General features: G+C 44.6%; 1 protein-coding gene across 2 annotated transcripts in view; it reads right to left on the bottom strand.

Annotated features, from left to right (window-relative positions):
• Positions 1-1,035: 1,035 nt before the first annotated feature.
• The window catches only part of mpp7a (MAGUK p55 scaffold protein 7a), a 165,517-nt gene continuing 150,874 nt past the window's right edge, over positions 1,036-15,678 (bottom strand). For both annotated transcript variants that reach the window (XM_083995638.1, XM_083995639.1), the window contains exons 14-17: positions 15,562-15,655; positions 12,794-12,902; positions 8,972-9,115; positions 1,036-1,306 (exon numbers count right to left, since the gene is read on the bottom strand). In XM_083995638.1, coding sequence (XP_083851764.1) covers positions 1,127-1,306; positions 8,972-9,115; positions 12,794-12,902; positions 15,562-15,655 — 527 coding nt within the window. In that variant the 3' untranslated portion in view covers positions 1,036-1,126. The remainder of the gene's footprint in view (positions 1,307-8,971; positions 9,116-12,793; positions 12,903-15,561; positions 15,656-15,678) is intronic.

Raw genomic sequence — 15,678 nt, 5'->3', positions numbered from 1 at the left:
GTCCAGTTCTGGGACTTTAAATGGCAAAGCTGTTATGCTGGGCACCTTCGTGTGAAGAGTGGCTTTTCAAAATGCTCCTAAATGGAAATATATAACACCTAAATAAAACAGCTCTTTATGTGCTTTGTAGGGGAAAAACTAGACCGTGGTGATGAAATCAAAACACTCGAGTGAAAGAGGAGATGCCTCGAGTATGAAAAGCTGTCAGAGAGGAGGCGACAGAGAAGAACGGGTTTCTCTACAAGTCAAGATATGTATAAAAAAGAAAAAAACAAAACAACAACTGGAAGATAATAGAAAATATATTAATTTCTCTTAAATAAAATTACACTTATTGCCCTTAACTTGAGAGTGTACTGTACCTGACGATGTTTTGTTTGGAGCAACAGTCATGGAAGCATTTTAGAAGCACAGAAATATAGTAAGACAGATGGCAAGTATGTTTTCTTTCCTCTCATTTTCCCCCTCAGAGGTTGTTTTCCCTCACAGACACATACATGTAAGTTGTCCACCGAGAAAGAAATATGTCAATCCCTTTGGTTTCTAATGGTCTAATGTTACAAACGCCATAAAGACGGCGGGGTCCTGGTTGGTTGGCCGCGTTGCTCGTGTGCTGGCAGGACTGCTGGCGCTAGCTGGGGCTCGTTCGTTCCATGCTCATTCTGGTTTTGGACCAAAGAGCTCCGGCTCGTGGCCACGGTTGCGTTGTGTTGTGTTGTGTGTGACCCAGACTTGAGACCCCGGCTCGATATCCAAGAACCGACCCGTATCCTGGATGGGCGCCCTCCCTCCCTCGGCCTCAGAGTCGCTGTCTGTCAGATCTGGTCAGACCTGGAGATCCACGTCCAGACCGCAGCCGAGGTCTCTCTAAAAAAAAAAAAATCAAAAATCCGCACCCTGATCCCCGGTTGCAGCAGGAACGTATTATTTTTAGCTCCGTGCACCTCAGGTATGGCGACACAAGCAGTCTGGCGCTGTCTTGTTTTATTCCCGTTACCCCTCTCCAAACCCCCCCCCACCCCACCCCTCCATCCCCACCCGCAGCAGATATAAAAAAGATTTAAAAAAAACCTGCATATTTTCATCAGAGCCCTTCCCTTGTCTCCTTTTACAGTCAGACTGAGTCTCAGGAGTGAGTCCAGCTGACTGGAACCCACTGAGTTTCCGCCTCGATTTTCTTCAGCGCCGTCCGCAGCTCGCTGAAGGCCGCCGAGAGGTCGTCGTTCACTATGACCTTCTCGAACAGATGACCGTACTGCGTCTCCATGGAGTGGCCCGTGTTCACCATCTCCTGGAAGTCCTCCTCCTGCAGAAAACACACAGAGGAGGAGAGGTGAAAAAAACACAAAATACATGGAGATATATTTGCACAAACCATGAAAAGCTGTTCATTTCCAGGCTGTTCATCTGCTGCAGGCAGAAAGCAAAGCAGCAGCCACAGTAAACAAGAGGGGAGATAATTCATATACTGTAAACACAAATTACACGGCCTTGAACACGCAAATAAACATAAAGTGGCCCGTACGCAGCCGGTTATAACCTCCCAGAGACATGGTACCCACACATGAACCCTGGCACTGACCACGCACTCAAACCTCCACATACAACGACCTGACCTCAAGGAATTTTCATCATTTCCTTCAGAGTTATCCAGCTCACAAAAGAAAATACAATATCCTCAAAATAAGCCGAGGAAGAGGAAAAACATAACCATAATTTACAGAGGAACGGACATGTAAAACACACACATTACTGCGATGTCTGGATGTTTTACGCGTGATGGGGAGATAACAGGTCGGAGGCAGGAGGCCGAGGTGAGCGGAGATTCCTCTCAGCCGGAGGTGGAGATGAGAGATAAGGTGTGAACGAGCTCTTTGACCAGATGAAAGCTGCAGAGCAATGAGCATGGACAGGTGTTTATGGCAGAACAGACAGAGTAGGAGTAGGAGTTTACATCTTTACTTCTGTTTTTGATTTGCAAAAAAGCAACTTCTCTTTTTCTGTTTGCAAAAACTAAACTACAGAAAAAGAGGAAATAAAACCCTCACCAATGTTTTTTGGAGCCTGAAATATTTCTATTTGCCCTTAATTGATAATCTTCTTATTATATAATTACTAATAATTGGTTGAATAAAGTCACATGATAGGTGGAGATTCCCTGACAGGTCAGATAATGAACATCAACACAGATTATTCATTAAACAGATTAGATCTTTGTTATTTTTCGTGCAGCCTCCACTACCAGAGCTGCTGTTTGCATGCCGACATGCAATCCCATGAGCCTCCGTAGCGTAGCTCTGAGCAGCTCGCGGCCCTGCTCCGCCGTTCTAAAAATAGCTTGCATCGACAATTAAAGGTAACGAACCTACTGCTATGACTATAGGGATTATGGCAATGGGCCAATTTGCCAAAATGTTGAACTATCCCTTTAATACGACTGTTTGTGTCTAAATATAAAAGATAATGTGACTCCATGTGACTCTTGTTCAATCGGGATGTCGTGGTGCATCCCAGAGATAATGAACATCAACACAGTTTATTCATTAAACAGATCAGATCTTCGTTATTTTTCCTGCAGCCTCCTCTACCAGAGCTGCATGAGCTGCTGTTTGCATGCCGACATGGAGGCTGAAGCCGGCGTCCTCCAGGGAGCGGGGAACTGAACTGGAGAGTTTTCCGAGTCAGTATGCAAATCAGCCGTCCAGTGTAAAGAATAAAACCATGTGCTAACTGTGAGCTCCGGCCAAGTAACATATTTTTATCAGGTCGGGAGTAAATATTGCCGGAGCGGGGCTCCTGTATTCAAAGGTGGAGTGTTGTGAGCGAGGCCAGGTATCTCTCGGCGGTGGTCCCTCTGAGGCTTTCTGGTTTCAGCTGTGTGGGCCCCGGCTCTTCCTGCCCCCGGCCGGCGCAGCAGCACGGCTGAAGTGGCTGCACTGATTTTAGCCTCCTGCTTTTTTACTGGGAACACTCAACTTTAGATTTCTGGACAGATATGGTTTTATAGTGAATCTCTCTGCCAAACACACAATTATAAATACACACAGATGCACATTCATGCGCAGGAACTCAAACACACACACACACACACACACACACACACACACACCCACAAACATGCAGGATCAAGCTGTGTGTGTGTGTGTACGACGTGTGTACGCACATAAACACAGCCTTATTAAAGCTGAGCGCTCCTAAACGGCTCGGCTCTCGGAGACGCTCCTTCCAGCCAGGAGTTCCTTCACAATGTTTCTGGTGGTTTTCCGCTTCATAATGGATTAGCTATGCAGCTAAATATAAACACTCATTCACTGTGACACTAAGAAAAAGCCCCGTCTGCTTTTTTCCTGCCTGGCCGTCTCGAGCGGTTCTACCTCACAGAAACACACACACACACGCACACACACACACACACACACACACCCCAGAATGCCATTTTGTGAGGAACATGAGATGGTTTTATCATCCTGTGTCTCCGAGGACGACAGGAAGAGGAGAGACGGAGAGAGGGAGGAGGAAACCGTCCCACTGTGGGACTATATCCTCTGTCATCTGGACCGAAGCCCCCGCAGGTCTCCCCCCCCCTTCCACCCCCACCCCCTCCCATCCATCCCACCTGCTGGACCAGGACTCGGAGGTGAGTGCTGAGTCCAGCAAGGCAGCACGACGGCCCCTGTGACCTGAGCAAACCAGACATGTGACCACCTGTAACCTGTATATAGCAACTACCGGGGAACCATTTGAGCATTTATTTTTTTCAGTTAATTGTACACAATGTTTTTTGTGTATGTCACTTTGGTTCTAGTAGTACTTACATAATTACAATTATGTTTTACATCTGGTGCAATATCTACAAACTTCTGCACATGCAACTGGGTGTAATGGGCATCGTGCAATAGAGAGCCTAAGCGGAAGCAGGAAGTAACGTCGCCATGGGACCTCAACTCGGAAAAAGTCTCCATGAACGTCTCTGACGGGAGTCAAAGTTTTATTTCGTGATCCGATTGAATTGTGTCATGAGAAAAAAATATGTCCTCTATAGAGGTATACCTGTTTAAAACATCATGCCAACATCATGTTTCATGCCAAAAAATCAGCAGTTTATCGTAAAACGGCAACAGAAGAATGTATTTTGTGTGAAGACCGCTCGGACTACAGATCTGGTGTCCCACAAAAATACGTCACCAACTGACACGGGAAAGGGCGGCATTTGGTGTGTGACGTCACCTACGCGACCTGTAGTCTTTCTGCTTACAGATTCTTCGGAATTGTATTTTACAATAGTTTCACAAACTGCTGATTTCTTGGCATGAAACGTGATGTTTTAAACAGGTAGAGGTCATATATTTTTCTCATGGCACAATTCAATCGGATCACGAAGTAAAACTTTGACTCCCGTTCACTTACATGGAGACTTTTTCCGAGTTTCCTGTTTCCACTTCGGCACTCCATACAACCTGGCATTTTAAACTGATGTGCACTTTAGGGCCTTGTGCAATACTATCTATCACTTACATTCTTATAGGGCATCGTGCAATACAACCTGGTACCTATGCACTCCTGCACTTGTCACTTTAACCCAGCACTTTTGCACTTTATCTCCCAGAACAAAACTTATGGTCCCCCTACCCATGGAACGTGTTTGTCAATATGTTTTACATTGTCATAGTCGTCTTGTTGTCTTTTTGTTGTCTATGTTATTATGTGCATTATGTGCACTGTCATTGAACTGAAATTAGCACTTTTGCTACAATCCGGCACATTTACATGTTTTTATGTCCATTAATGTGCACTGTCCCATCCAAATACACAAATAAAGTAAAGTAAAGCAGAGCTGGAGGAGTGTAAAAGTGTGTGTGTGTGTGTGTGTGTGTGTGTGTGTGTGTGTGTGTGTGTGTGTGTGTGTGTGTGTGTGTGTGTGTGTGTGTGTGTGTGTGTGTGTGTGTGTGTGTGTGTGTGTGTGTGTGTGTGTGTGTGTGTGTGTGTGTGTGAGAGAGATGTTTTCCATGTCCACCACCACCACCACACAGTCTGACTCCAGTCGGGGCCTTTCCAGGTAGAGGAACATTAATCACAGTAGGAAGCTGCGAGAGGGACGGAGAGCTGGGCAGAGGGACGGAAAGAGAATCAGAGAGCTACCCAAAAAATAAAATAATAATAATAATAATAAGATAAATGTAATGTAGAGGGGGAAATAAAAAACGGCAAAACGCATGAATATAATGAAGGTAAAGGAGGGAAATGGAAAGCTGGGCACGTCGGTCGGAGCGGCTGGATATTTCTCTGGCATCCAGCGATCCGTTGCTGGACCGCGCTCCTCCGAGGGCAGTTTGAGCCGATGCCACTTGTTGAGGCCCAGACATGAGGAGCGAAGCACCGGGGACTCGTTTATCCCACTGCCATTAGATTGCTTAATTTCCACATGAAATGATGTAGTGTCTTGTGCCTGTTGAAGTACTTCGCTCTAACACAGATAAATGGCGGATTTCATTGCACAATATGAGGCCGCCGGCTCTACAGTCTGGGTTTTTTTTAGATTTTTTTTATTTTTTGATGTTTCTCCTCTGCAGCTATACAGGCTCAGTCAGTGAGTCGGTGAAATGTTTTTTACTGCTTCTATTTTCACTGTTTTCTTTATTGGATTTATTAGATTTGTGATTTTACTGTGTCCGCTTTACTGTAAATTCTGTCGAAAAAAGGAACAATCCTCCTTGTGGGACCATAAACCTTTTCAACACTTCAGTGGCACAAAACAGCATGTGTCTGCCCCCGGTATCATCCTTTAAAATACCACACACACACACACACAGACACACACAGATAGACACACACATACACACAGAGGCCACGTCCTCAGTAAGAAATATGAGTTATTGACGCCAATAAAACACACCTGTATTCTCTATTTAAAAAAGTGTTGAAAAGCAAACAGATCTTTACCAATCAGGTTGAAATTAAATCGTGGCGGTAATTTCACATAATGTGAAATCTTCTGTGTAATTTACGAGTTGCATCGGTCTGTTTTTGCTTGTGTCCCCGCATCACGCTTCAAAAAACGGGCTCTGAACGGGCTCCAGCTCAAACAATGAGGCTAAAGTCGGTTCCCCGGCTCTGCTGGAACAATGAGACGACTGTTCCCCGGGACCTTTATCATTAAAGCAGACCTGTCTCCTGGAGAAAAACAGCTGGCGGAGGATGGGATCTGTCTGAGAGAGCGCTCGCCCAACAACCGCCGCTTCTTCTGCTGCTGAAGCTCGAACAGCAAATCTGTTTGCTGCTGCGGCTTCGGGTCCTGTCAGCGGACATGAGGCTCCACACACACACACACACACTGAGCTGTGTTTGAACCACCTGAGAGAAGAGAATAAAAGCTAATAAAGGCAACAACAGCAGCGGTGGATTGTGAACCTTCCTGTTTCTGACAAGTGAAGCTCGATGTTCCCTGGACTCCAGCAGAGAGGAGGAAATAATATCATAATATTTCACTGTGTGAAGAAACGCAGAGACGACTCTGTGTCTGTATCGAGGTTTTTATAGCTCAACGGTGAAGTAAAACATCAATGTGACGAGTCTCAATTGAAATCTGCCTGGAGTTTATAAGAGACGACACCTGAGAGCTAAAGTTTAGGTACGAATTGGAGATTATTAAAGGGATAGTTCAACATTTTGGCCAATTGACCCATCACCATAATCCCTATAGTCATAGCAGTAGGTTCGTTACCTTTAATTGTCGGTGCAAGCTGTTTTTAGAACGGCGGAGCAGAGCCGCGAGCTGCTCAGAGCTACGCTACAGAGGCTAATGGGATTTCTTGGTTTCCCTCATCAAACTCATCAAATACACAATCCAACAACTCCACAACGCTCTGGTGGACAAGTTGTGAGCTGCACATTCACCACGCTATGAGATAATAACACAACGTTACCAGACAGAGTTGTTTTAGAGGGAAATTCATGCAAAACTGCAGATGCATGTTGTGTTTTGGAGTTGTTGGATTGTGTATTTGATGAGTTTGATGAGGGAAACCAAGAAATCCCATGAGCCTCCATAGCGTAGCTCTGAGCAGCTCGCGGCTCTGCTCCACCGTTCTAAAAATAGCTTGCACCGACAATTAAAGGTAACGAACCTACTGCTATGACTATAGGGATTATGGCTATGGGCCAATTTGCCAAAATGTTGAACTATCTCTTTAATACGACTAGAGGTGTAGGAGTAGAGGTGTACAGGTGTAGTTTTAGCTACTTTCACTCAGACACTCTGGGCCCCCCAGGCAGCTTGGATTTCACTCTTTAATAGTTTAGACTCACTGAACTTGGATTAGTGTGAGCTGAGCAAGTAAGTGACGGATAGTTTCTGGCTGAAGGTGAGGAAGAAGAGGAGGTGGAGATACTGTAGGAACTGATAATAAATTACATAAATGTGTTAAAGAAATTGATCAAATATGAATAGAGTCACACCAGGTCACAGTGGGTGTGTATCACTGACACACACACACACGGGGCTGCAGCTTTAATGTTGCTGTGTTGAACCAGACACGCGAGCTAGAGAGAGAGAGAGTCTGGGAAAACCATCATCCACCTTCAGCTCCATCCTCCGCCCCTCCCTCCACCCCTCCATCCACCCACCCCTCCATCCATCCCTCCATCCTCTCCTCCCTTCCCTCCTCCACCCGTCAGCTTCACAGCACCAACACTACGCTGCCTAATTGGTTTCATCTGTGTGGCCGCTGGGCAGGAGCAAGGTGTGTGAAGGGATGATGACCTCATCTCTCTCTCTCTCTCTCACTCACACACACACACACACACACACACACACACACACACACACACACACACACACACACACACACACACACACACACACACACACACACACACACACACACACACACACACACGGTCCAGATAGTGTTTCTGTTATTCCTTCTGCTGTTAATTCCACAGCATCACACCGTCATCATCATCATCATGAGATTGACATCACAGCCTGGACGGTCACGGCTGTTTACAGCTCCAATCAATACACTGCTGTCTGTCTGTCTGTGGTCCATCCGTCTGTCTGCTGTCCATCTGTCTCTGTGTCTGTCTCTACTGTCTGTCTATCTGTCTTTCTGTCTGTCTCTGTGTCCTTCTCTCCTGTCTCTCTCCTGTCTGTCTCTGCTGTCTGTGTCTTTGCTGTCTGTCTGTCTGTCTCTCTCTCTGTCTGTCTGTCTGTCTGTTGTGTGTCTCACCCAAGGGGGCAGTTGTCGGTCTGAGAAGTGAAGCTCACTTCCGCATTCAAAAAGCTGCAATCCCCTCAGCTGTCGCTGGGGGCTGGCTCCAGAAGGGAGCAACTCCAATCGAGCCCCATGTTAAAATAGCCGATTTTACAGCTTAAAAAAACATACTTACAGCCTGGTAAATTTTATTTTTTTGGTCTCAACCGATAGTTTCTACCCCCGCACACACTCTGAGGGGGGTGAATTTTTTTTAAACTCTACCGTTTTACTATTATTAGGTTTAAAGTTCTGGCCAATTAGGGCGCAGAACCGTTGAGTGACAGGTCCGGCGACCGCTGCTACGAGGCCACTGGGCGAGCTGTAGCGGCACAAAACAGACTCCCCCAAACCAATGGGTGACGTCACGGGTGCTACAGCCGTTCTTTCTACAGTCTATGGTCTGTCTCTGCTGTCTTTCTCTCTCCTGTCTGTGTCTGTGTCTCTGTGTGTGTGTTAATATCTAAACCTTGCCTTAATGTCTCTCCTATTGGCCGTATCCTGTTATTTTCTGCTGTAATTACGTCTCTTACGGCTTCATTAAACCTTCATCTGAGTTAATCTGATCTGAATACACAGAGAATCAAACCCTGACCCATCTGCTGCTCCGTGCCGTTTAAACGTCTCTAAACAACATCATTTAAGGTTTGATCAGCGTGAGAAGTAAACCAAGAATGTCTCGACATCGTCCTTTGTCTTCATCCTCGTCTTCGTCTTACCGTAAACGGTTTGGCCGAGCCCTTGTCGTCTTTTCCCGATATGATCCTGGCGCTCTTCCTGCTCTCTCTCAGCCTGTCGATCGCCGGCGGCTTCACGAACACCACGAAGGGTTTGAACTCCGCCGTCCGCAGGTGCTTTATCGTCTGGACGGAGACAAAGGACAATAAATAATAATAAACAATAAATAATACATAATACAATAAATAAAACAATAAATAATAATAACACCTTCTCACACAGGCTGCTTCAGCTCCGCTGTCGAAGGGACAGATACAGGAAATCTTTCCTGCCACATGCCATCACACTGTATAATAACAGCTGAAAAACTCTGGTCATAACTTACAGTCTCTACGCACCTTATTTTTCTACACACAGTTACACACATTGCACATTTTCTTCTTGCACTAAAATCAACGCTGCCAATTTGTTTTTGTATATAATTTTGTACATCACATTTTATTTTATTTGCTATTGCTATTTTATTATGTATAGTTTGTTCTTTATATTTTACTATTTTATTATGTATAGTTTATATTCTTATTCTTTATATTCTTATACTATATGTTGTTATCGTCAATGTGTGTCTGTGTAATGCTGCTGCTGCACTGTAATTTCCCAGATTGGGATCAATAAAGTATATCTATCTATCTATCTATCTATCTATCTATCTATCTATCTATCTATCTATCTATCTATCTATCTATCTATAAACATGGAGGCAGCAGCAGCAGCAGCAGCAGCAGCAGCAGCAGCAGCAGCAGCAGCAGCAGCAGAGTTGTGAGGCGTTATCGCCCAGGAACAAGAAGGGGAGGACAGCGGTGAATTATGAACGTGGAGGTAATTTAACGGACATTCATCACGTTTACAATCACGAGGTGTAAAACAACGAGGAGTGAACTTGGTGTCGAGGAGGCTGAGGAACGTCAGGAGCTGTGAGATCATTAAACCCTCGGAAAACAAAACAGTCTACGTCTATGACTTTCTGCTGCGGCCACAGACATCTGGACGGAAAATGTCATCGCTTCATTTTTATCCTCGTGGACGTTTGTGTCATAAATAATGAAGGAATTGACCTTTAAACTTTGACTATCAGATTTTAATCAGCTCAACTCTGGATCCATTTTTGTCCATCCAGAGTTAAAGTGTGTTGAGACAGGTGACAGTGACCTTGACCTTTGACCTTTGACAAATAAAATCTAAATCATCCTGATTCCTAGTTGCCATGGGAGTGCAGATGTTCAAAAATTAACTGATAATTAATCATTTACATCATTTTCAAGACAACTTATTGATTCCAGTTTCTTCATTTTGATGCTTTTAGGGACGTCACGATTATAGATTTTCTACTGCCAGAGAAATAATTATGGTATTACGATTATCACAGTTTTACAACACTATGAATGTGTTAAATCAAATATAGTCAAAATATAGAATAGAATAGAAAGACTTTATTGTCCACCATAGTGGAAATTTGTCTGTATATTTACATATAATATACTATATATTGTAATTATAATACATGTAATTACATTACTAATAATTTACACAAAATACTTTATGTATCTATTAATAAAGGACAAAATGAATCCCCCAGGGTAAGTGTTTGAAATATTCTAATTGCTCTAATCCATCTATATCTATATTAATGTTTAATTTAGTTTATTTTAATTGTGTTTTTTTTTTATTACAAATGACAAGCTAACATTTAAATTCCTACCAATTCAATGTTACATTAGGTAAATGGACCATTATCTGTGCATTTACTGTACCTTTACTCTGGCGCACATAGTCTTTTTTTAGGAAAGTGACGTTATTTAGGATTATATGATAATAATAATACATAATATTACATAGTAATTCAGCGATTCATTGTGAAAACAAGTAATTGTGAGATCCCTAGATGCGTTTTTCTGTTTTTATCTCTTTCAAAGTCTTGACTCGAATATGAACCTAGAGGAAATAACAGCTGCTGACATCTGGTGACAGTGACGGTGGCGCTGCGTTTAACCGGTCACACCCCGGGAACACGGGAGGTGCTGCTTTAATGTATGGGTGGATGACACATAACAAGCCCCTTTCTGTCCCAGCAGATAACAGAGTCTGCTCTTCTTCTACTTCTACTTCTACTCTCCTATTTCTGACAAAGCGAGCCTGGTCGTCTACGGGTAAAACGGAGGTCAGATGTGGTCGGCGGTGGCGTCAGGCCTTCGACGCCTTCGACGCCTCCTCTGGCGTCTCACACTGTGTTAATGGGCGAGTGGGTACGAAGCCACAGCTGATAGGAAGACGAGCAAAAACCCCAAGGGAGGCGGCTGCAATGGGGCGGCAGCGGACAGTGGAGGTGAGGAGGACGACTGGCTGCACTACGACGCCACATATACTCACAAAAAAACAAAAAAAACAAGAAAAACAACAAAAAAAGGAGATAAATAACTATACAGTACATGCAGCCGGGTTCTCACAGCGGCCGGGCTCGGTCTGCGAGCTGCTCGGGCCAGCGCGGTTTGAGGACGTGCCAGGCTAATCTATATAATGGTGCATTTGTGCCTGTGTGTCATTATCCACTGAGGGAAAACAAACAGGAGGAGAGAGGAGCTGCTGGACGACAGATACAGGGCCGAGCTCTGGGATTTAAAGGAGTGGCGGTGGGGTGGGGGGGTTGTTGGGGCTCAGCGACAAGCCGGCCGTTTGTGTAGAGCCTGATCGCCACCACCCAAGACACATAAGCCGAAGAGGAAATCTTCAAATAGAGGAAATTAGTAGTAATTGCCCCCCCCCCACCTCCTTCTTTCTGCCTTTGGTAACTCAGTACGCAGTCAAGGCCTCGGGAAAGAGCGAGATCTGCTTCTGAGATACTGTAGGCAGGGGGTAAATATATAGAGGAGGAGTGAGGATGAGGATGAGGATGATGCACTGCAAAAAACTCAAAATCTTTCCAAGAATATTTGTCTTCTTTATTGTCAAAATGTCAAATTTCTAGTCAAAACTAATCTCTTTCCACTTAAAATAAGACTCATCACCCAAAAATTAACTTGATTTTAGATCATTTTCACTTGTTTCAAACTAATTTTCACTTTCACTCTCGCTAATAAGGAAGAAAAACTTGCTCCACTATCAGATTTTTCTACTTATTAGTGAACATATGCTTGAAAAAAGCAAGAGGTGTCTAAAAACAAGCTACTTTTTATGTGATGAGTCTTATTTTCAGTATAATGAGATTTGTTTTGACTAGAAATGACATTTTGACTAGCCTAGAAATCTAGACGCACCCTAGCGGCAGCAAATATATTTGCTCTGCAGGTTAGTCTAGAAACGAGCCATAGGAACTTTTTGAGTCTCGAGCACCGTTTGTGTTCACCAATCACAGCGCTCTATCTGTTTAGAGAGTCGTTGGGCAGGCTTAACGCGATGACGGTGAAAAACATGACAAGATGGCTTTGGCAAAGGAATCGTTTGAATCGGCGTTGGCATCAACTTTGAAAGAATTAAACTTGTCATTTTCTTTCAAAGTTGAGCAAGAAACTGCACTGAAGGAAGTCATTCATTTCGAAGAAGGATGTATTTGGTGTTTTGCCGACAGGATATGGGAAAAGTTTAATCTACTGATGTCATCCTGCTCTTTGCTCTGATTGGTCGTAGCGCTACCCTATTGCTTGCAGAGAGGCAGTTTGCCTTCATCCCGCCCCCTGGATTGAGCCGAGGTCTACCGGTCGTTGGCTACATTTTGACTAGAAATAAGACAAATATTCTTGGTAAGATATGAGTTTTTGCATTGTGATGGAGGAGGACGATGATGATGGCGGTTGGTGTGTGTCACTCACATGAGGCTGGACGTCCAGCAGGCACACTTTGTTCTTGGAGAGGACGGAGCGCACAGAGTCTAAGCTCGTCCCGTAGTAGTTCCCCTTGTACTCGCCGTGTTCGATGAACCTGAAGTGGAAAAGAAGAAAAACAGAAAAGAAAATAAGTGTGCGTCGATGATTTCTGAACGTGGGAGGAAACGTTAATCTGTGTCAGCGCACGTCTGAGGTTCGTATAAGACATAGTGACATATATAAACCCTACAAATCCACACAGACAGCGGGATCACTCCGTCAAACCGCTGACAGATCAGAAGATGGCCTAAAAAATCCAGACACGTTGAGCCGAGCGTGTTTTTCTTTCGTATAATCTCCTACGCCACCCGCTCAATCACTAACACCTGTTTGTTCCAAGATGACCACAAAAGCTCCGAGATCCTGGCCGCTGCATGGGTGTAAGCAAAGCAAAGCAAAGCAAGCAAGCAAGCAACTAAAACTCTCTCTTTTCCACCAGATAATCCTCCTCTCACACCAATCAGATGTCATGAGAGGAAAAAAAGACAGAATAAAAAAAAGCCACGACGTATTTTTAGCTGAAAACAAGGAGGGAAAAAAGGCAGCGAGCGGAGTAACGACGTGGAAAGAATTTGAAGCTAATGGGACGGCGTGCTATGTTTGCAGTCGGCTCATGACGACTGTGACCAAACGCCATGTAAAAAGAAAGTTTTATGGTAATTCCCCATGTAAGAAAAAAGTTTTACTCAGCTTCTTTTTTCTTTTTTTCTTTTCTTTTTTTTTTAAAAGCAGGTTTAATTCGCAGCAAAACTCGTATCCCGTTATGGGAAATTCATTTAAGAGCTACAGGAACGTACAGTAGCCTGCCTGCAGGTTCGGTTTGAGCACTCACACCTTTTGCTGCAGCAGCGACACACACACACACACACACACACACACACACACACACACACAGAGTGAGTCTACATGAGGAGTGTGTGTGGACCGGTGCCACTCTGACACAGAACAGGGCTTCCCTTGGGAAAAGCTGTTCGAGCTAAACACACGTTGTTGTGGTGGTGGTGGCCCCGCTTCACAGACTCTCTTCTCTCTCCTTCTCCTTTTTTTTATTTCCGCTGCATTGTTTCTGCTGCATGCAACGAGGCATAACGCAAACAAGTTCATCTCACCCCTCGCCTGCCTCGCTGCCTTGTAATTTCAGCGTGGAGTGTCCCACGCATCCGCCCCACATCACAGCGCTGCCACTCACCCCTCCGACTCCCTGAAAAACATTGCATGCCTCGAACCTGCACCGCAACACGGACCTAAATATACAGACCCCTGCTCCCTTCTCCTCCGTGCATGCTCCGACACTCAGCACGCTGCCCTCTATGTCATATACGTGTTTGCGTGAGTAAATGTTTTGCATGTGCAGTGAGTGCACCCTACAATATATCTTTCTTTCCTTTCTCCCCCCTCCAGCTCGTGTGAGAGCGGCAGAAAGGCATCAATCATTCCTCTGACTATTACAACTTGGATTTCAAAATTTGTCGGCCACAAATGTCAAGGCGGGCCGCGGTGTGGCTGCGTTCACAGAGAGCGCCCGAGGAAAAGGGAGGAAGCACAGAAGTCGGCGAGGCCTCGGGGGCCGGCGTCTGGACTGGAGGGCCCGGCCCCTGTCAACACCAGCTCACACTCGCTTACAGAGACACGCGGACGACAGCGGGGAGGCCGTGTACGAACAGTGGCAGCAGCAGGTCCCGGTCTGGACCTCTAGTGGCTTCTGTTGTTTTCATCAGGCGGCGGCGGCGGGGTCTCGGATATCACCGGGTGGGTCTGAACATTTTCATTAAAGCTTCACACACCCACAGACCACATTAAACATCACATACGTATATGAGTGGAAAATCATTTCTGAAAGATTAGTCCCTGCATTAATGAAGTGAACTGACCTAAAAAAAAAAGGCACAGACGCAGAATTTCTTTGAGTTTTCTGGTCCTTTTTTTCATCCATCATTGTTCGTTATAACTCTATCCTCAGAATAACATACATTTCTCCTTTAAAAATGGGGCTTTTACTCTTACTACAAATATTTTGTTAAGTAATAAGTATAAATTTGAACTTTATTCTTAAATATCTCAAACTTTTCTCCATCACACCCTCTTTATTATGGCATTTGGTGAAATAGTAAAAGTTCCACTATAAATAAATAATTAGTAATTAAGATTTATGACTTAATGAAAAGGGGCAGCACACCTGAAAGAAAATCTTCATCTTCCTGTCCTCTACTCACTCCTCGAGGTTTAGCTTTCTTAAAAAAAACATAATAACTTTGTACCTACGACTTATATAAGCGGTGTTGACATTGTTATTACAACCTGCAACAATTCAACACATTCGAGAAAGAGAAAAATCCTGAAACGAGATCATTTGTTTTGGAGAGAGACAGAAATAATTGTCGTCTCTTGAAGCTGCACCTTTTTATTCTCTCATGTGCTGTAAATGAAGAGGAGCGAAGGAGCGAAGGAGGAGGAAGAAGAAGTATCTGCAGAGCGGAGGAGTGATGATCACGACATATGGAAGAAGAGTTGTGCGACCTTGTTGTCTCTTGTTTGAACTTTGCTGTGTGCTGCCTGTCTACACTGGAAATTTATTGTTGCGCAAAGTGGAGCACCTGCAGTTTTAAGTCTCTTAAAGTTGTAAAACGTTGTTATCGTTAATGTCTGCGGGCGGTTGCGTATCCGCTGCTCCCCCCCCACCACCACCGTCGTCTCTCTCTGCTGCTTGTGCCTACTTGTTGTTGTGGATGTCCGTCTCGAAGAGGCTCTTGGAGATGAAGTGGTACTCCACGCCGTCGCTCTCCTGGCTCCTCTTGGCCCGACTGGTGTCTGAGAGAGAGAGAAAGAGGAGG

This window comes from Trachurus trachurus (assembly GCF_905171665.1).
Source record: "Trachurus trachurus genome assembly, chromosome: 20".
In the NCBI taxonomy this organism is placed as follows: domain Eukaryota; kingdom Metazoa; phylum Chordata; class Actinopteri; order Carangiformes; family Carangidae; genus Trachurus; species Trachurus trachurus.
The sequence above is the reverse complement of the archived record's forward strand: the minus strand, read 5'-3'. Positions and strand labels throughout refer to the sequence as shown.